Source organism: Ammospiza nelsoni, chromosome 2 (assembly GCF_027579445.1).
Source record: "Ammospiza nelsoni isolate bAmmNel1 chromosome 2, bAmmNel1.pri, whole genome shotgun sequence".
Classification (NCBI taxonomy): domain Eukaryota; kingdom Metazoa; phylum Chordata; class Aves; order Passeriformes; family Passerellidae; genus Ammospiza; species Ammospiza nelsoni.
Window position 1 is genome coordinate 119,878,006 of NC_080634.1, and position 20,674 is coordinate 119,898,679.

At 52.2% G+C, this 20,674-nt stretch overlaps 2 protein-coding genes across 7 annotated transcripts; both read left to right on the plus strand.

Moving 5' to 3' along the window:
- Positions 1-4,409: 4,409 nt before the first annotated feature.
- DNAJC28 (DnaJ heat shock protein family (Hsp40) member C28) lies at positions 4,410-8,174 on the plus strand. Of its 4 annotated transcripts, none has more exons than XM_059466729.1 (3): positions 4,410-4,459; positions 5,338-5,472; positions 6,167-8,174. In XM_059466729.1, exon 3 carries the CDS (start codon positions 6,217-6,219, stop codon positions 7,312-7,314), a length of 1,098 nt encoding a protein of 365 aa, XP_059322712.1. In that variant the 5' UTR covers positions 4,410-4,459; positions 5,338-5,472; positions 6,167-6,216; the 3' UTR covers positions 7,315-8,174. The 4 variants fall into 4 exon arrangements, with proteins under 4 accessions (XP_059322712.1, XP_059322713.1, XP_059322714.1 ...); XM_059466730.1 differs by lacking the exon at positions 4,410-4,459 and adding an exon at positions 5,154-5,174; XM_059466731.1 differs by lacking the exon at positions 4,410-4,459 and adding an exon at positions 5,155-5,174 and having other exon boundaries at positions 5,338-5,520.
- Positions 8,175-10,015: 1,841 nt separating this feature from the next.
- Positions 10,016-20,076, plus strand: TMEM50B (transmembrane protein 50B). Of its 3 annotated transcripts, none has more exons than XM_059466820.1 (7): positions 10,016-10,058; positions 14,692-14,990; positions 15,700-15,812; positions 16,355-16,422; positions 17,102-17,194; positions 18,054-18,111; positions 19,433-20,076. In XM_059466820.1, the coding sequence occupies exons 2-7, from the start codon at positions 14,892-14,894 to the stop codon at positions 19,476-19,478; spliced, it is 477 nt and encodes a 158-aa protein (XP_059322803.1). In that variant the 5' UTR covers positions 10,016-10,058; positions 14,692-14,891; the 3' UTR covers positions 19,479-20,076. The 3 variants fall into 3 exon arrangements, with proteins under 3 accessions (XP_059322803.1, XP_059322804.1, XP_059322802.1); XM_059466821.1 differs by lacking the exon at positions 10,016-10,058 and adding an exon at positions 10,189-10,292; XM_059466819.1 differs by lacking the exon at positions 10,016-10,058 and adding an exon at positions 10,396-10,744.
- Positions 20,077-20,674: the final 598 nt, after the last annotated feature.

Here is a 20,674-nt window from a genome sequence, read left to right on the forward strand (position 1 = left end):
TGCTGTCCCCTCGGGAGAGCCCATTGTCACCCTCCACTGGGGACAGCTTCTCGTCATTGCTGTTTTCCCTGGGAAGAGCTTGATGGCCTCTTCCAATTTGGACAGCTCACGGTCACTTGTGGTGTCCTCTGGACCAACCTCGATGTCCTCTTCCACTTTGGACAGCTCCTCATCAGCTGGGCCATCCCCCAAAACCACCACGATGTCCTCTTCCACTGGGGACAGCTCCCGGTCACTTGTGCTGTCCACTGGAAAGAGCTCACTGTCATCTTCCACTGGGGACAGCTCCAGGCCACTCTTGCTGTCCCCTGGAGAGAGCTCGATGGCCTCTTCCACTGGGGACAGCTGTGGGTCAGTGCTGCTGTCCCCTGTAAGGCTCTCGATGGCCTCTTCCACTGGGGACAGCTCCTCATCGCTGCCATGTTCCCCGTGGGACAGCTCGTTGTCATTGCTCTGTCTCTCCAGCTCTGTGCCTGTGAGGCTGTGCCCCACGGCTCGAGCCCCCGAGGGGATGGGCAGCACAGGCAGCAGCTGCCAGCTCAGGGACACTCGGGCTGTGCCCTCCTGGGCCACCCTGAGCGGGGGCAAGAGCACCCTGGGCACGGGGGTGTATGGCTGCCAAGCACAGGGGCTGCAGGGCTGGGGCTCCTTCTCCCCTGCGCTCCCCAGCTCTGTGCCCCAGCTCTGAGCATCCCTGGGGCTCACCAGGCAGGGCAGGGGTGGCAGCGGTGGCAGTGGTGACAGCGCTGGCAGAGGTGGCAGGGGTGGCAGTCTGTCCCCACAGAGGGACAGGGCTTGGCTCCAGCTGTCCTGTGGCACTGCCTGCAGCTGCCCGAGCTGCACCTGTGGGACCTTGAGGTGTTTGGGCTTTCTGGGTCCTACCTTTGGCTGCCCCAGGTGCACTGGTGGCAGCTTGATGGGCATCAGCGAGGAGCAGTAGGAGGATGAGGAGGCGTGGGATGGAGACGGCTCCCTCGGCAGGACAAAGGTCCTGGCCCTGTCCCTGCACTGGCATCTCCTTGCCTCATCCCTCACTCTCATCCTCCTCTGCACACTCAACAGTTGGCCTTGGGCAGGGTGGGAGTTGGGGTTCCCCTTCTCCTTGTTCATTTTCCTCAGTAATTTCCATTGTCCTCTAGTGCAGACAGACACAGGGAGCTGCTTCCTGCACAGAGAGCGGCTCTCCTGCGACTGGGCACCGCAGGGCCCTGCGCCCCTTAGACACCCTCAGCCAGGCCGGGGCTCCCTGATGTCACAAGGCTCTCTGGCCACCACCACGTCCCACATGACAAAGGGCCCCGACACCGTGTGCCTGTGTCCCCAGGGGCTGGGATCGGCTCCGGCAGCATCGCCACACGGCTGCCCCCGAGCCAAATCCCCTGTGCCGATACCGGAGCTGGGGGTGTGCGATGGGACACGAACCACGCGGGGTTCAGCCTCTCTGGGAGAAAGAAACGAGTGTTGGAGGCTGTTTGGGAGAGAAAACTACTCCCGTCGGTTATACATGGAACTCAAAAGCCATAACAAATACTAGAAAGCCATAACTAGAAATACATGTTGCTCAAAAGTCATAAAGAGGTAGTTAGGAGCAACATCTCTGCTTACAAAAGAATTACAAAAAGAAAAACTATGCTATAAAATACTTACACAGTTTTTGTCACTTGCTGTTCTCATTCTTTTTAAACTTTCAAATTTGTTTCCTGTCCTCTTCATTATTGTGGAAACATTGAAGCAAAACTGAGCAGCATCAGGGAAACACCAACATCTGGGTCCAAAACTTCAGAATGGCTGTGCAGCTCCTGCAGGACACGCACGCTTCAGCCGTGCACAAAAGCCCCTCTCCTTTCCCACAAGGAGTAAAATCAGAGCTCCTCCTGATTTCCTAGGCTTGCCCTGCATCACTGATCCAGAACCTCCTCCAAGTGTGCTGAGGGAGAGGAGACACACCAAGTGTGCTTCTGGATCATCTGTTTTCTCTCCAATTTTCCCACTCCTGAAACAGTGCCAACCTGCAGGTGGGACCACACCTGATGTCCTGCAGGCTTCTCCTCTGGGCTGGAGCCCTGCAGGCCAGCTCCACCATGAACAATTCCTTTTCCCACTGCAGCAGTCTCCTTTGGTGTGGAAAAGAAAGAAGGGAGAATTGGAGGTCCCCTTCTCCTTGTCCATTTTCTCAATAATTTCAGTCATTCTCCAGCACAGATGGACCGAGGGAGCCGCTTCCTCCAGACAGGCAGCAGCTCCCTGGGCACTGTTTGCCTCCTTTGGGACAGGTCCCTGGAAGTGTCCTGTGCCCCTCGGCAGAGCCCTTTGTCCTCATCTGGTTCCACTGGGAGAGTCCTTTGTCCTCATCTGCTTCCATGGGGACATGTCTTGGACATTACACTCTTCCCCAAAATAGCTCTTTGTCATATTTGCCACCTCCTTGGCAAAGCTCATTGTTGCTGCTGTTATCCCGTTGGGACAGCTCCTCGTCACTGTCACTCTCCCCTTGGGACAGCTCTTTCCTGTGGTAGTCCCAGCCCTGGGATGCGTCCTGGTCACTCTGCTTGGCCCCTGGGGAGAGCTAAGTGGCATCTTCCCTTTGGAAGGCTCCCAGGCACTCTTGTTATCCCCTGGGTCAGTGTCATCTGCCCTGGACACTCCTGTTTCTTTAGTTCATCTTCCTACTATTTGTTCTCTTCCCACTGGGACATTGAAGACAGACACCTCCAGCAGGAAGGTGCATGCAGCAGTGTTCTGGAACAGGGATAACCCACGGGCAGCACAGGAACAACAACCACTTTGTGCCCTCCTGATTTCACGAAACATTTTCCTGTTGGAAAAATGAACAGGGGCAGCTCTACGTGCAGCTCTACCAGCCTGACTTCTGTCAGCCCCTGGGTTCACACACAGGAAGGAAAACCGTGAGCTGTTGAGCTGCAATGGGATGAAGAGCTTCCATTTTGGACCAGGAACTGCTGGGTATCAGCCCTCTCTTTGCAGCAATTTGTTCAGCTTGGCAGAGGTGAGACACGTCCTCACTGCTCTCACAGCAAGTACTTCAATCACAGAGTGCAGCCTTAACTGGGAGAGGTTTGTCTTTTCTCCCACTCCCTGTCTTTGCTCCCACTCCCTGCTGCCTCGATGCAGAGCTCCCCAGCCCACCTGAGCCGTGATGACCATGTACAGCCCCTCCATGGCACCTCTCCTCACAGCCCCACCATGGCACATCTTCCCTCACAGCCCTGCATAGCACACCTTTCCTCACAGCCCCTCCATGGCACATCTCCCCTCACAGCCCCACCATGGCACATCTCCCCTCATGGACCCACCATGGCACATCTCCTCTCAGCCCCCATCATGGCACATCTCCCCTCAGCACCCACCATGGCACCTCCCCTCACAGCCCCACCATGGCACATCTTCCCTCACAGCCCCACCATGGCACATCTCCCCTCATAGCCCATCATGGCACATCTCCTCTCACAGCCCCACCATGGCACCTCTCCTCACAGCCCCACCATGGCACCTCTCCTCACAGCCCCACCATGGCACATCTTCCCTCACAGCCCTGCATAGCACACCTTTCCTCACAGCCCCTCCATGGCACATCTCCCCTCACAGCCCCACCATGGCACATCTCCCCTCATAGCCCATCATGGCACATCTCCTCTCACAGCCCCACCATGGCACCTCCCCTCACAGCCCCACCATGGCACATCTTCCCTCACAGCCCCACCCATGGCACATCTCCCCTCAGCCCCCACCATGGCACATCTCCTCTCAGCCCCACCATGGCACCTCGCCCCTCACAGCCCCATGGCACAGGCTCACCATGGCACATCTCCCCTCAGCCCCACCATGGCACATCTCCCCTCAGCCCCTCCATGGCACATCTCCCCTCACAGCCCCCACCATGGCACATCTCCCCTCACAGCCCCCACCATGGCACATCTCCCCTCACAGCCCCACCATGGCACATCTCCTCTCAGCCCCCATCATGGCACATCTCCCCTCAGCACCCACCATGGCACATCTCCCCTCACAGCCCCACCATGGCACATCTCCTCTCAGCCCCCATCATGGCACATCTCCCCTCAGCACCCACCATGGCACATCTCCCCTCAGCCCCACCATGGCACATCTCCCCTCGCGGCTCCCTCCCCTCACGGCTGCGGCGCCGCTCGGGCGCCCCCTGGCGGAGAGCGGGGACAAGCGGGACCCTCTCCCGCCCTGCTCCCTTCCTTCTCCACTCTTTCCCCTCTCTCTCCCTCTGCCTGCCCTACTTCCCTGCCTCTCTCTCTCCCCGACCCTCCGGTCTGGCCCCTGTGTTGCCCTCCCTGCCCGCTCCTTCCTCTCTCTCTGTCCTTGAGCGCGGGGTCACAGCGCGGCCCGTCCCTCCTCTTCCTGCGGCCCCTCCTCTTCCTGCGGGTCCGTTACCGGCCCGTTCCCGGGGCCGGCCGGCGGCACCAGGCAGGTGAGGCGGCGGCGGGCCGGGCTCCGGGTGCGGGACCCCGGGGAGCAGAGAGGGAGGGAGCGGGGCTGGCTCCTGGGGGCCCAATGCATCCCCCTTCCCAAATCCCAGCGGCATCGCTGCATTCACACCTCTGGAGTAACCCTCCTTTCCCAGCCGGCCCCCTCGCGGGGTGAGGGTTCTATATATGGATCCTAACAACAGGTTTCCTGAAATCGCGCCTACCGAGTTATGAGAAAGTCACTTTCGGAGCAATAATTGAATTTTAAAAGTGTGTTTATTGATCATTCTCTTTAAGTAGTAGTTACATGGGGTTTTATGGCTGTATGAAAATTAGTAGTTATCTTTGTCTGCCACCCAGATGGAATGAAATCACTGGGTCATAAATAAAAGGTGTTAATGAGCTCCATTATCACAAGCTGATGACTTAATGCCTTACATGGATCAAAGCCAGCTGAAAACATCGAGGATTGATCCAGTCCCAAGTACTTGTCCTTTTCCTTCTTTGGGTTAGGGCAGAAGGGCAATTTGGTTTGTGCTGAAGACATAAATGCTGCTTGTTCTTTCATTAACCTTGAGGAGTTGATTTGACCTAGTTTTTTGTTTGGAGATGGAGTGAGCAAAGGAGATGTTGCCCTCTCTGTGTCTTTAGGTCCACTGATCCAGCATTTCCATAAAGATTTCCATGAATAAAGAAGAGTTGGCTGATGTGTAACTGGTGTGTCCAGTTAGTGTTATATATTTCTACCTTGATTTTACCTAAGGACTGGCTTTGTCACCTGCTGAGGTGCTGTCCTGGCTGTGTCCCCAGATAACCCAGAATCACTGGAATTGCTGACACAGTGACACACTCACTGCTATCGATCTGTTCTGAATTCCAGGTTTATGCCCCTGCCTGGCACCAGCGAAGGAAGTTGGCAACTGCAGGGATACAAAGGCTGACCTAGTGAATCTGTAACCTGAGTGCTGATCCAGATGTTGCTGTGCTGGGATGACCTCCTCTGCCAAAGTACCAGGTCGTAGGTCTTGATCCAAGGGAATAGGAAATTGAGCTATTGCTGAATGTAGGTACAGAGGAGAAGGGAGATATTTGTTTCAGCAGTTATTGTGCAGCATCGAGCTTATTTCCAGTTTACAATGTTTGCTGAAAGGCAATAAAATAAACAGTAGAAGAATAAAGGTGATAAAAATGCTTCCAGGGAATTCTGCAGTGCAGAACAAACCCATGTTCCTGTTGTCATACCAGGAAAAAAGTAAATTGAGAATTAATTTTCATTTACATTGTAATACTACTACTTCAATACTAACTAATTAGAAATGTAAATTAATGTCTTTAAGCTTAAGGAGGGAAGGGCTGGATGGGACACTGGGAATGAGGAATTGTTCCCTGGCAGGGTGGGCAGGCCCTGGCACAGGTGCCCAGAGCAGCTGGGGCTGCCCCTGCATCCCTGGCAGTGCCCAAGGCCAGGCTGGACACTGGGGACATTGGGAGGTGTCCCTGCCATGGCAGGGTGGCCCTGGGTGGGCTTTTTCCAACCCAAACCGTTCTGGGATTCTGTGATTTCAATAATAGTCTGTTAAAGATAAAAATACTGGTAAATTTTAGTAGAGATTTCTTTAATACATCAGGCTAAAGATAAGACTTATGCCCTGGAAGTTTTTTTTAAAAAAAGGATATTTAACATTATTTTTATGCAAATGTGTCTGCAGGTTCTTTATAATGTAGCTGCATGTGAAGAAATCCCCAGTGGCTTTGTGTCATGCTGAGTAACAACATGGGGCACCGTTTGATGGGACGGGGAGCCATGATCCCAAGGAAGCTGAAGCCATTTCTGTGCAGGATGTTGTCGGGTTACAAACCCGAAAACGACGTCAAGGACTCTTACAAGGTTCTGGAGCTGGAGGAAGGCTGTTCCCTCGACGACGTCAGGAACTCCTACCACAATCTTGCCAAAAAATACCACCCTGACAGCAGCTCCGGCATGGCCGACTCCAGGGCCTTCATACGGGTGGAGGAGGCCTACAGGGTGGTGCTCGGCGACCTGGCAGCCAAACAGAAATCAGACTCCGGCGAGGAGGAGGAAGACCAGTTCAAGTCCAAGTCCCTGCAGCACAGGCACTACCTGAGCTTCGAGGGCGTGGGCATCGGCACGCCGAGCCAGCGGGAGAAGCAGTACATGCAGTTCCGCGTGGACCGCGCCACCGAGCAGGTGCTGGAGTACCGGCAGCAGCGCCTGGAGAGCCGCTACGCCGGCAGCGACCTCAGCAGGGCCCAGGACGTGCGGCAGAGCAAGAAGGTGAAGATCACCCAGGCCGTGGAGCGGCTGGTGGAGGACCTCATCCAGGAGTCCATGGCCAAAGGAGACTTCGACAACCTGAGCGGCAAAGGGAAGCCCTTGCAGAAGTTCTCGCACAGCCCCCACATCGACCCCATGACCCACAACCTGAACAGGATCCTCATCGACAACGGCTACCAGCCCGAGTGGATCCTGCTGCAGAAGGAGATCCGCGAGACCATCGGGCGCCTGAGGAAGAGCATCGTGGCCTCCAGGAGGAAGCTGGGGGAGCCCATGACGCTGTCGGAGCAGAAGCAGTGGGGCCGCGTTTGCGAGCAGTTCGCGGAAGACATCAGGAAGCTGAACAAGAGGGTTGACAACTTCAACCTGGTGGTGCCCATCCTGAGCAGGCAGATGGTGCATTTCAGCACCGACAAGGAGATCCTGCGAGCGCGAAAGACTTACGAGGCTGTCGTGGAGAAGGTTTCTGATCCAGGCACGAAGGAAAACGGGGGGGAAGAGGGCGAAAGGTTTGGGTGGAAGTCTGCTCTCTTGAGGTGGTTAAAACTTGCACCGAAATAATTCACGCTAATTCCTCTTGCCAAGGTTTTTGAATGCACTTTATTAATGAAATATAGCACTAGAGAAATTTCAGGTTCGCTGGAAATGTCAAATCCACGCTGTTGCACTACTTGAAGGAAATTTGGTTGTGTGATGACCATTTGCATTATAAATAATTGAGATACTTTTAAATATTATTAAATGAAATGTGCCAGTTTGGGTTGTGGTAGAGTTAATTTTTCTCATCGTTAGTCTGGGGCTGCGTGTTGGGTTCTGGCTGGAGGCAGTGCTGACCATTCCAGGGTGGTTTTATTGCTGGGCAGGGCTTGCACAGCACCTTTTGTGCCCTCCCCACCTCCCCACCCCTGAGCAGCTGCTGGCTGGGTTAAACCACAGCAGCAACAAATCAGTTCTTCTTTTGCAGGCCATTTTCCTTCTGCTGAAATCCAAATTAATGCTTCACTTCAGCACAGTAATCACTTTTACAGGCTCTTATCACTTCAAAGGGGAAACAGAGGCATAAGAAAAACACATTAAAATGGAGTCTTGCTGTGCCCTGTTTGACCTTTGCTCTCATTTCAATACTTACAACTCATGAATTTTTGGCAGGTTCTCTGCATATTTTTTAAAAGTACATTCACCTCTTCAAGGGTAAATTCACTGGCTGTGAAGGGAGGGTTCTGGATGTCTTGGCTCGAAATGTGCATGTGCACAAGTCTATTTTTGCATCTTTTACAGAGAAAGAGGTCTTGGAAATTTATTTATTGGTGAACACCCCCTGCCATGGGCAGGGACACCTTCCAGCTCTGTGTATGAATGTTTATTTCCATAATTTATTCTTGTTTATAACAAAAACTTAATTAAAGATACTGTGAATTAAAGATACTTTTCTGAAGGTCCTTTGACATGGTACTCTCAGAAATCTCACATTTTGATTCACATTAGGATCTGCAATAATTGGATCAGAATTGCTGTTCAGACAAATCCAGTGGGAGATTTCAAGTGCAAATCCAGTTCATGGCATAAGGGTGAATAGAAACCAGTTTGCAGGAAATGGGACCGTCCCACTTTGGCTCACAAAGAAGCATCAGCACTTCAATACCAGAGGTGCCATAAAGGGTGAATCAGCAGAATGAGGGATTTTTATGTTCTTATTAAAACTACTTGGGTTTAAATGGGGCAGGTATGACCTGACTGAGGAACTTCAAATCAGCCTTGCACTGATGCCATCAAAACCTGCCGGGCACAAAAATCCACTTCTGCAACATTTACAGTGACGATGGAAAAAATAATTTCCACTTTAATGTTCCCCAGGTGTTTAGAGGAGTTCAGTGTTTCAGGGCTTGTCTATAATTTTGTTGCTCTTAAGAGCAGTGTTTAGTCAATACCAAGGAATATCAACCACTGCACACAGAAGATCCAGGAGAGAATGGCCTTCAGAAGGAATTTTTCTGGCTGACACTGGACTGTTAATTTGAATTTGATAAATGTTATTTTATGACGGTGAAAAAGGGTGCAGCCGTTGCTGATCCCAGATCCAAAACCACGTTGTTTATTCCCAGAACTTCCTATTTGTTGGTTTAATGACCACATGCCTTGTGGCTTGAAAGGCTTAAGTGACATCTTAATATGAAGACAAAAGATTGTATAGGTATATAATTTTATATATTATGAAGATACAGTGTTTGAGATATCAGTTTTTCTCAGGCTGAGGAATCTGTTTCTTGCCCACAGGACAACAGGGAATGGCTTGAAACTGAAAGAGAGATTTAAACAAATACTGAGAAGAAATTCCTTCCTTCTCTAGGCACTGTAGATGCTGAGGATTTCTATGTTTCAGAGCAGTAACATCTTAGGATGAACGTGGAGATACAGAGCGGGCTCTGAGGAGGAGGAATAAAGGAGAAGCAAGAGCAGGGCACCCTGTAAAAGAAATATGTACGTGATAAATGTTTATTCTTATGCCCCTCTGAGGGAACAGGGAGTGTGGTGTCTCTGGGCTTGATGGAGCACAGTGTGTGCATTTAAGTTAAGGTTATAAAATGAAGCAGGGAGGACTTTGAGCACAATGTGATTCTTTCAATTCCACATCTGTGAGATGTGCCCTCTAATCCTTAAAACGCTGACTTTGATCCAGTTCTCTTCTTTTACCAGGGCTTTTATTCAACATCTGTCTTTTGGCACTTATTTGTTTGGCTGTTTTAGATGGCCATTTACTGACATGTATGTTATCCCCATATTGCTTGTCCAGTATTGCTTGTCCTTCTAACCCAGACCATTCCGTGATTGATCCTATGAGTTAGAATTTATCCACGTTTATTAATTCCGCTTATTTTCATTAAACCAGACACCGGACTGAGGTGTAAGAGCATTTAGGGGTGAACGTTATCTATTCCAACACGAGAATGACAATACTGTGCTGTTCCCGTGGGGCGGCGGAGGAGGCCGGGGGTCACTCCCGGCCGTGTGGCCGCGGCGCTGGGGCTGAGGGGCCGTGAGGGGGCGGCCATGACGGGAGGGGCCCCGGCCGTGAGGGAGGGGGCGGGGCCTGAGGGAAAGGCGGGAGCGCGCTGGCCCCGCCTCTTCCCGCCCCGCCCGAGCAGCAGTGGGCGGGGCTTACGGCGTGCGGCGCCGCATTGGCCAATCACACCGCTCCGTCCTTACCCGGCCCTCGGCTGACGCGCAGCGCTCGGCGCTGATTGGGCAGAGGGCACGTCAGTCAGGGGGCTCGGTGCCCTCAGGCGGAAGCGTCTCGCCCGGAGCGGGTACGTGCGGCCGCGCCGGGCCGGGCCGGGCGGCACCGGGACGGGGACCGGGACCGGGACTGGGACCGGGACTGGGACCGGCATCAGAGACAGGGATAGGGGGCGGTATGGGGGGCTAGAGAGAGAGCGGCACCGCACCGGGAGGGACCCGGGGCCGCTCCCTGGGACACCGACGTGTCGCGGATTGTCCGGCCCTGAGGGCGCGCCGCCGGTGCTCCGCGGGGAGCGGGCTCGGTAGGGGAGGTTAACGGAGAAAATGCCGTGTTTTATCTAAATAACAATGTACCCGGCCGGCCCTAGGAACCCCTGGCGGGGCTGTAGCTCGGGCTCGGGGCTCGCCGTGCCCCGCCACGCCCCGGTGCCAGGGCGGGCACGGCGATGCGCTCGGAGCGGGCCTGGGGCAGAGCCAGCCCTGGAGAATTGCGGGATCCACATGGGTTCTGTACCCGGCCTCCTCAATTTTCAGCTTTAATATCGCTCCTAAAGAACCTCTGCTGCGGGGAGTCCTGGGGCTGAGCTGCGCATTGGTGGAAAGGGATAAATCATGGAATTGTTTGAGTCGGGTTTGGAGGGACATTAAATCCTGGCCGGTGCCACCCGTGCCATGGCAGGGACACCTCCCACTGTCCCCAAGCTGCTCCTCAGTGCCCAGCCTGGCCTTGGCACTGCCCGGGACCCAGGGCTTGGTAAGGAATGGAAATATAGTTAATATCACTTTTTAATCAGTTTGCTACACATCCTTGTTTTTGTGCAAATTAGTTTAAAATTTCCTTTCTTTGCTCTTGTCTTTCTGTAATACTTAAAAATTAGTGCTGTGGAATAGGGAGAATGAAAGTGAAAGTGCAGGAAATGACTGAAATAAGTGGGAAAACGGCAATGGCTGTTACAGAAATGTTCGCATAAGCCCCTGATATTTTTTCATCCTCTGTGCATGTGGGGAAATGTGTGACCTAAAGGATATTCTGAGGAGTTGCCTGTGGAAGATGCATCTTCTTCAAGGAAAACTTGAATATTCTTCATGTCTTTAAGTTTCTTCCCTTTTCCTTTTGTATTTTCCTGTCTTTGGAAACAGGCAGTTCTGTTCTTTACTAACCCAATGATATTCCACATAAGGCATTTTTCTTCCTGCAGACTTTTCCTATTTCCTTGCAACTGCTTTCAATATTTTGTCCATCAGCTCATTTGGGGAGAGAAGAGCCGATTTTCAGGTGGAAATGTGGAGCTGCTGTTGTGTTTTCTGTCTGCACAGCAGAGCAGTGGGTTTGCTCTCCGTGCTCCCCTCTGCCAGGGTGGTTTTTCCAGCTCCAGAGTGCCCAGCTGCTTCCTGCAGAGGTGTTTGTGGTTGCTGGACAGGCTGAGGAATGTCCCTGCCTGCCCTTGGCACAGGGGAGGAGGCTGATGGTGGGAAGGGCGTTGAAGGACAGGAATTCCAAGGGCTGTACCTGATTCCTGCCTGGGAGCTGTGTGGGTGGGGGAGTTGAGAGCAGGGATGAGTCCTGCCCCTTGATGCAGGTGGGAAATGCCAGCTGAAGGCATCTGCCTCCCCCAGAGGGTGTGTGCAGGGCTGGCAGCTGTCCCTGTGTCCCTGGGAGTTAAAATGCAGTTTGTTGTGTTCTTCCTCTTTTTCTAAGGAATTATGGAGAATTACAGGTCATGGAATGTTTGGGTAGGGAGGGACCTCAAAGCCACCCGGTGCCACCCCTGCCATGGCAGGGACACCTCCCACTGTCCCCAGTGCCCAGCCTGGCCTCGGGCACTGCCAGGGGTGCAGGGGCAGCCCCAGCTGCTCTGGGCACCCTGTGCCAGGGCCTGCCCACCCTGCCAGGCAGGAAATTGTTCCTAATCTCTGATCTAAACCTGTAAATTTTCAGTGTGGAGCCATTCCCTGTGTGCTGTCCCTGCACCCCCTGGCAATTGTCTCTCTCCAGCTTTCCTGGGGCTCCTCCAGGCCCTGCAAGGCCACCCTGAGCTCAGCCCAAAGCTTCTCCTGTGCAGGTGAACAATGCCAGCTGTGCCAGCCTTTCCTGCCAGCAGAGCTGCTCCATCCCTCTGCCCATCCTGGAGCCTCCTCTGGGCTCTGCAGCAGCTCCAGCTCCTCCCTGGCTGGGGCAGCTCTGCAGCTGGGAAATCACCTGAGGGGCTCAGGGACACAATGCCAATCCCATTTCCTCTCCTCGTTCTCGTTCCCCAGCCCAGGACACTCTGCCTCTCTCACTGCCCTGCCCACTGTTGCCTTGTGGCCCCTTTATGCCCCAGGGATGCTCTGCTGAGGTCCCTTGGGAGATCTCTCCCCTCCCCTGTGTCAGTGCACTCCTTTTCGCTGCCACATTAAATCCATATTTTAGCTGGATTTCTTGAATACCTTGGGGGCATTTGCCCATCCCTTTTGGGTTGTCCCAGAGCAGCTGGGGCTGCCCTGCATCCCTGGCAGTGCCCAAGGCCAGGCTGGACACTGGGGCTGGGAGCAGCCTGGGACAGTGGGAGGTGTCCCTGCCATGGCAGGGGTGGCACTGGGTGGCTTTAAGGTCCCTCCCAACCCAACCCAATCCATAATTCTCTGTTTCCCTGCAGCCACTCCCAGGCAAGGTCCCTCAGCCCACAATGGGACAGCAGCAGGAATTGTGAGAGTTCCAGTGTGAGGAGCTGGGAGGGGAAACAGGAATTGCTGCAGGACAGGGACAGACACAGCTCCGAAGAGGAACAGAGAAAGTGGAGCCATTTAAGAGTGGAACACGAGGAAGGGCTTCAGGAGCAGCTGTAACTCAGCTGAGGGAGCTGGGCAGGGGCTGCAGAATCCCTGAGGAGCTGGGCAGGGGCTGCAGAATCCCTGAGGAGCTGGAAGGGGCTGCAGAATCCCTGAGGAGCTGGAAGGGGCTGCAGAATCCCTGAGGAGCTGGAAGGGGCTGGGGCTGGAGCAAAGGAGGCTCAGGGGCCCTCGTGGCTCTGCACAAGTCCCTGCCAGGAGGGCACAGCCGGGGGGGTCGGGCTCTGCTCCAGGGAACAGGGACAGGAGCAGAGGGAGCGGCCTCAGGCTGGGCCAGGGCAGGCTCAGCTGGGACAGCAGCAGCAATTTGCCCATGGAAAGGGAGCTCAGGCCTTGGCAGGGGCTGCCCAGGGAGCTCTGCAGTCCCTGTCTCAGGGAGTGTTCAGGAGGTGTTTGGATGTGGCCCTGAGAGGCACTGGATGATCTCCAAGGCTTTTCCCACCCTGCTGACCCTGGAATTCTGTAGGAGCACAGCAATTCCCTGTGAAAGCTGTGGGATGAGCAGGGATCTGCTGTGTGATGAGCAGGACCACTGCCAGGGAAAGGTGAGAGGAGAATTCCTGAGGAGAATCACCAGATGGCTGAGCCCAGATGCTGCACAAATTAAAATAACTTTGGGATTTGATGTGGCATCACAAGTGTGGGTTTCTGGAGGACAAACCTTTGGATTGTGCTCCAGGAGGTGACCTGTGTTTGCAGCATGGACAAACTGTTTATTGATTGATTTTTATTCCACTTCTTCTCCCTGCTGTTATTAACCAGAAAATGTTCTCCAGCAGTCTGTGCTGTCACACAGTTGTGAAGGACATTTTTGTTATTCTTTACCAAATGGCTGGAAATTAATTATGGCAGGTTGGGAACTGCAGGAGTTGACAATACTAAAGCAAATTAGAATGCTGCTAAGGGCAGCTGTGAGTCAGTTAATTAACTTTGCTTTTCTCTTCCCATATTTGAGGCTCCCTGTGACCTTTTCTCTGTGCACTGAGACCTTCTCTACCCTCAGAATCAGGGTTTGATTTGCTGAGTTGGGCTCTTTCTCTGTGTTAAAAAGGCACTAAATCATATTATCTGTTGGACTGGAGATTGGAAATATTAGAGTTTAATTGAGACTCCTTGACATGACTTATGAACCAAGTTCTGCCATAAGCTTTGGGGTTGTGTGGTGATTTTCTTTTGTAGTTCTGTGTAAGGGAGCTTGTTTTGTGAATATAGCTCAACATAGTTTATCATGGAATGGTTTGGGCTGGGATGGCTTTAAAACAATCTCATTTCCTCTCCTGCCATGGGTGGGGCAAATTCCACTGGAAGGTTCTGTATAAAACCTGAATTCTGTAAAAGCCCCCAGATTGTCAGTCATGGGAGTTGTCCATAATCTCGAGATGTTCCTGATTGATACTGAGAGTCTGCCTAGAGCAGGGGCTGGACAGAGTTAAAGGAATGAAGTAATAAATAAATAAATAAGGAATAAATCCCTTATTAAAAGGCCTTTAAAGGATGCACAAGGCAGTACAAGAGCCTGGCTCTGGCTACATCCAAGTTGGACCCTGGGTCACGAGTTTTCACACTTTTATGAGTTTTGCTCCATTTCCTTATTGGGGTTAATTACAATTACAGCTCCAGGCGATGCAGTCCCACCCTCACAGTTTGCTCTCCTCAATTCACTGTTTTTACACTTTTTGGGCTGAAGCTGCAGCGGTGTCCTCGGTTCTGGGCTGGAAAAGGATTGTTCTGTGGGACTGAGCCGTGAGGAGAACTGCTGACACTTTATGTGGAGTTCAGAGTCACACACTAATGCAGTACAGAATCTGGAAAATATGAAAGCTCAAACTGAAGGCATCCATACTGACCTCACCTTTGGTTGTGTTTCAGGCACTCAGGAACTGCTGTTGATGGAAGAGTCCAGGACAGAGTGCTGGGACAGCGCGGCAGCGACAGCCGAGCCCAGGGCAGCGTGAGCCGTGCCCAGGGCACTGTGGGCCGTGCCCAGGGCACTGTGGGCCGTGCCCAGGGCAGTGACAGCTGTCCCCAGGGCTCTGTGGGCTGTCCCCAGGGCACTGTGAGCTGAGGCCATGGCCGGGTTCCTGGACAATTTCCGCTGGCCGGAGTGCGAGTGCATCGACTGGAGCGAGCGCCGCAACGCCATCGCCTCCATCGTGGCCGGGGTGCTGGTGAGCCACAAACTGTCACACTTGGGCCTCTGGTTCTGCCACTTCTGCCACTTCCCCAAATCCAGCCTGCTCCTTCCAGGGGTCACTGTGGGCTTGGCAGCAGCGTTGTCACAAGGCCTGTGACGTTGCTGATCGTGAGCCATTTCTGATCTCTCCCCTTGAGAGGAAATTCCTCGTGGATTTCCTGCAGAGTTAGATCTGTTGGAACTGCTCTGTTCTGCACCATCTCCATCTCATGTGTGTTTAGAGTCTGGATTCTTGTTCTTAAGGGGAACAAGGAAGAGGGAATTTCACAGAAATTGCACCGGGAATTTCATAGAATCCCAGAAGGGTTTGGGTTGGGAGGGACCTGAAACCCCATCTGTGGGCAGGGACCCCTTCCCCTGTCCCAGGCTGCTCCAAGCCCCAGTGTCCAACCTGGCCTTGGGCACTGCAAGGGTTCCAGGGGCAGCCCCAGCTGCTCTGGGCATAAATTTATCCATACCCCACTCCTTAATGTGAACAGAAAGTGTGGCCGATTCCCAAACACTCCCCTGAAAACACCAACGTTGGGATTTGTGCAGGCATTGCCCATCAAACACATCCACATCACTGTCCAGAGGAGTTGGTGCTTGTTAGGAGCCAGTGAAGGCAGTGCTGCCCAGCCCTGCCTGCCTGCCCTGGCTGCCCTGTGCCCCCCAGGCTCAGCCCTGTGTGTGTCTGTGCCCAGTTTTTCACAGGCTGGTGGATCATGATCGATGCTGCCGTGGTGTATCCCAAGCCGGAGCAGCTGAACCACGCCTTCCACACCTGCGGGGTCTTCTCCACCCTGGCCTTCTTCATGTGAGTGCTGGGGACAGGGCTCACCACAGAGCCACCAGCAACAGCCAGGCTTTGCTGGCAGCGTGGATAAATCACAGAATCCCAGGATGGGTTGGGTTGGGAGGGACCTCAGGGCCCACCCAGTGCCACCCCTGCCGTGGCAGGGACACCTCCCACTGTGCCAGGCTGCTCCAGCCCCAGTGTCCAGCCTGGCCTGGGATGGAGAATGCAATAATTACCTCAGTATGGAACAATTCACTGCATTTCCCTCTGTTTTTACAAGTTTTACAGCTGTTCCTTGCCCAAAACTTTCTCAAATGGGAGCGGAAGCAATAGCCTGGCTCTTGTTGTGGAGATGTAAATAAAAGTAACAACTTCTATTGAATCATTCAGTATTGGCAAGAAAAAGGGATGACTTGGGATTTGTGACTAGACAGAATGCCAGGGAATTTCCCAGAATTTGTCACATGTTAAAAAAAAAAAAAAAAAAAAAAAAAAAAAGCTGGGGTTTTACTTAGAACTCCAAATTGATTTTCTGTTGTGTCTCCTTTTTTTGCCCCCAGGATAAATGCTGTGTCAAATGCACAGGTGAGAGGAGACAGCTACAGTGATGGATGCTTAGGAAGAACAGGTAAATTTACTCTACAAATCCTGCTCAGGTGATCATTTACCTGCTGGGGGTTTTTCCAGGTCCTGGTGAAAGAAGTAATCAGGAGATAAGGAGTAGGAGAGAACTTCTGTGAATTAGTTTTACAGAATTAATCCCTAGAGATAAGTGCTGGCTTTTTTAGAAAGGGAACTTGGTGAAATTCAGCTTCTGGATGTCTGGGCTTCCTAAACTTTCCCTGCAAATCCTGGAGAGCTGCTGGGAGAATTCAGTTCCTGCCTGGGGGTGGCTGTGGAGCAGCCATTCCCTGGGGATGTGTCACAAACATTTCCATTTCCCTGTGTCACTGCTGAGGGTGTCCCTGCACCTGCTGTCCTCCCTACTCCCATTCATAATTCCCTTTCTGTTTCCCACATGGATCCCAGCAGCCTTTTCCATGGCATTTGTGAATTTGGAGGGATTTGCTGCCGTTTGAAGTGGCCTGTGGTGCTTTTTGTGTGTCATTCATGTTCCAGCTCAGAGAACCTCAGCACAGGAATATCCTTCCTTCCTTCCAATGACTGAGCAGGTGGATTTATCCTTGATCCTTGGGTTTAACCCTTTCCAGTTGTGCCTTTAGTGAGCTCCTGTGTCCCATCCTCCCAGAGGAGCAGCTGGATTCTCTGTCCCTGTGGATAAAATCCACATTTCACTCTCCCTGCAGGGGCTCGGATCTGGCTCTTCATCGGCTTCATGTTGATGTTTGGATCCCTCATTGCTTCCATGTGGATTCTCTTTGGAGCATATGTCACACAGAGTAAGTCTGCCTGTTTGCTCCTCTGCAAAGTGCTGCTCTTGCCAGCTTTGGCAGGAAATCACAGGGATGGAAGCCTGGGGTCTGGCAAATGTGAGCCACAGCATCCAGGCTGTAGTCTGAGATTGACACTGGAATAGTGTGTTAAACCCAACTCCCTATAGCTGGAATATCCTGTTAAACCCAACTCCCAGTGGCTGGAATATCCTGTTAAACCCAACTCCCAGTGGCTGGAATATCCTGTTAAACCCAGCTCCCAGTGGCTGGAATATCCTGTTAAACCCAACTCCGTATAGCTGGAATATTCTGTTAAACCCAGCTCCCAGTGGTTGGAATATCCTGTTAAACCCAGCTCCCAGGAGCTGGAATATGGAATATCCTGTTAAACCCAGCTTCCAGGAGCTGGAATATCCTGTTAAACCCAGCTCCCAGTGGCTGGAATATCCTGTTAAACCCAGCTCCCAGGAGCTGGAATATCCTGTTAAACCCAACTCCCAGTGGCTGGAATATCCTGTTAAACCCAGCTTCCAGGAGCTGGAATATGGAATATCCTGTTAAACCCAGCTCCCAGTAACTGGAATATCCTGTTAAACCCAACTCCCTATAGCTGGAATATCCTGTTAAACCCAACTCCCAGGAGCTGGAATATGGAATATCCTGTTAAACCCAGCTCCCAGTAACTGGAATACCCTGTTAAACCCAGCTCCCAGGAGCTGGAATATGGAATATCCTGTTAAACCCAGCTCCCAGTAAGTGGAATATCCTGTTAAACCCAGCTCCCAGTTACTGGAATACCCTGTTAAATCCTCCAGATTTAAATCAGAACTAAAGCACTGAGTGTTTCCTCTGTTCCTCTCTGCAGACACTAATGTGTACCCTGGATTAGCAGTGTTTTTCCAGAATGCATTAATATTTTTCAGGTAAGTTACCTGGGCAGATTCCCCTCTTTCCAGAGGGACTTAGCTGCTTCCATGCATTGGCATTCCAGGTTTGCCCTGGCCAGGCTCTTGGCTCCCTCCCTTGTTGGTGCAGCTGTCTCTGCTCCCCTGGGTGTGCAGCTCTGGGATGTGGGTGCCCAGGGAAGCACAGAGTTCTGCATGAGGGATTGCCAGTGATTTTGGTTTTGGACAATGGCCATCACTCACCTCTGCCCTGCAATGCCTTGGCTCCCCTCCCAGCAGAGCCAGCTGGGGGATCCCATTCCCCTTGTCCAGACTGTTTCACACCAGTGGCTCTGGCTTGATATTCCCTGAATTTCCCTTCACTGGCTGAGCCTGCAGCTATAAAGAGTGAGAATTCATTTTTGTAAGAGCATGCTGCTGTGTTTTGTAACAGCACACTGGATTTATTTCAAATAATATTATTAAATCTATCATGTAACAGTTGAAAATCGATTTGGAGTCTCTAATAACTCCTTTTAGCTGTGGAATGCATTTAGCAGTCCATGGATTTTATGAATAAAAGGCACTGAAAGTGTCAAACAGTGTCAGTTCCAAGATGAGTCACTGGAAGTTTCACCTCACCTCCTTTCTTCTTTCAGTTCCTGGCTGATCCTTTTCCTTCCTCCCCACACCAGGTGCTTTGCAGTGACCTGCATGGGCTCTGGGAAAGGAGGATATTCCTGCAGGAAACAGCAGCTCCTAAACCCCCTCTGGGACTGAGAAGGGAAGCTGCTGAAGGCAGATTTGTGCCTGAAGTTTTTTATTTAGAATCCCAGAAGGTTTGGGTTGGAAGGGACCTTAAATCCCAGCCAGTCCCACCTGGGCAGGGACGCCTTCCCCTACCCCAGGTGGCTCCAACCCTGTCCAGCCTGGCCTGGGACACTCCAGCATGGGGCAGCCACAACATGTGGCATTTGGGGTCTGATTCTCTACCCCAGGCTTCACATTCCTTCTGATTTGTTCATAGAAATGGAATTGTTTAGGTTTTATCCCAGCACATCCTGCCACACTGAGCTGGTTCCCAGGCAGCAGAGTGAGGCTTGCTGCTCTGGGCTCCTTGGATTTCACAACTCCCAGGCTCTTCCTCCACGAGGGCTGTGAGAGTGGCTGTTTTTGTGTTTGGGCTTCAGCTGGCTCCCACAGCTCCAGCCATGCACAGGAAATCAAACATAAACACCAACAAATCCTGATCTGACTAAAACTTCATGGCTGGGCTGTTGATTGCACAGGGTAAGATTTAGGGATACTGTTAAAGTCACCCAATGTGTGGTCTGATTTTTATTTCTCTTTTCCCCCTCAGCACCCTGATCTACAAGTTTGGGAGGACAGAAGAGCTGTGGGGCTGAGCTCCCTTGCCCACAGCTGCCACGTGGTTCTTGTGTGTAGATAACTCACAGTCCCTTGTCCTTGGTTTGCTTCCCAGCCTGGTGGAACTGAGACAGTTCCAGGCTCGGTGTGAAGCCCTCCCGTGCCAGGACACACTTGTGAACGTGTACATAGGACAGGATCTGTCCTTGCCAAGGGGAGGGCAGGCTGCCAGCCTTCCCTGCCCGGGCTCCAGCTTCCTCCTGCAGCTTCTGCTCCACAGCTCCACCCGTGTCCAGGCTTCTGTGAACAATAGTGAGCAACCAGGACAGAGCCAGCCCAGCCCTGCTGGGCTCAGAGCCGATTTTAAACATTTTATATTATTGTTCAGGTAAAAATAAAGTAGATTTTTTTTCTTCTTCTTTTGGTAAAAGGTTATGGGTTTTTAAGCAAGTCCCTACACTCAGCAGGTTGTGCATGGCAAAGCAAAGTATTCCTGACTTGTGATGGCTCTGGCACAAAGGACATTTGCTGGCACCACAGTCCTTGGAATTAATTTCATGCTGCTCAGTGTAAGAGATACCAGTTGGTATTTAATGTATTTCCTGATATTAGAATAAAAAAACTCCAACAAACTGATGCCAGTTGTACTTGATATGGAGAATAAATGAGTCAGAGCAGTGTCTTGCTACTCATGCCAGTGGCACTGTCTCCAGGGGCAGCTGTTTGCTGATAAATCAGTTTTCCTGACCTGTTCCCTCTCTGATTACAAAGTGAGGTATGGATGGATTCATTGCTCACAGTCCAAGCTTGTAATAATTTCAAGTTTCAATAAATTCTAGGAGTGACTCACACCCAGTTTTAGGGCTGCTGTTGTCTCAGTTAAAATGTATTTCTCTTACATTTTATGGGTGTTTCCATTAATGAATTATTGAGATCCAGTTTCATCTCAGTGGAGTGAAACAAAGTGAGGCTGAGGATGTCTGATGTCCCTGGAGTGTCCCTGCAGATCCATTTGCTGGGGGGAGTCCTTCTCACGAGGTCTCTGTGGTTTGTTCTCTGTGCTTTTTACAGCATTTGCCTCTCCCCTGGCCCGCGAGGCTTTCACAACTTCCCCACATGCAGGCTGCTGCTCAGAGCTGAGTGGGAACGCTGGGCTGGGAACTTTGTCTGGCTGGGAATTGCTGCAGGGGCAGGAGCTGGGGCCAGTTTGGAGCTGCAGTATCCCCATCCCAGG

Coding starts and splice junctions, on each gene's coding strand:
- DNAJC28 (XM_059466729.1), top strand. CDS start 6,217: ATGCTGAGTAACAACATGGGGCACCGTTTGATGGGACGGGGAGCCATG.
- TMEM50B (XM_059466820.1), top strand. CDS start 14,892: ATGGCCGGGTTCCTGGACAATTTCCGCTGGCCGGAGTGCGAGTGCATC. Junction 14,991..15,699: donor CCATCGTGGCCGGGGTGCTG/GTGAGCCACAAA, acceptor GTCTGTGCCCAG/TTTTTCACAGGCTGGTGGAT. Junction 16,423..17,101: donor TGGATGCTTAGGAAGAACAG/GTAAATTTACTC, acceptor CTCTCCCTGCAG/GGGCTCGGATCTGGCTCTTC.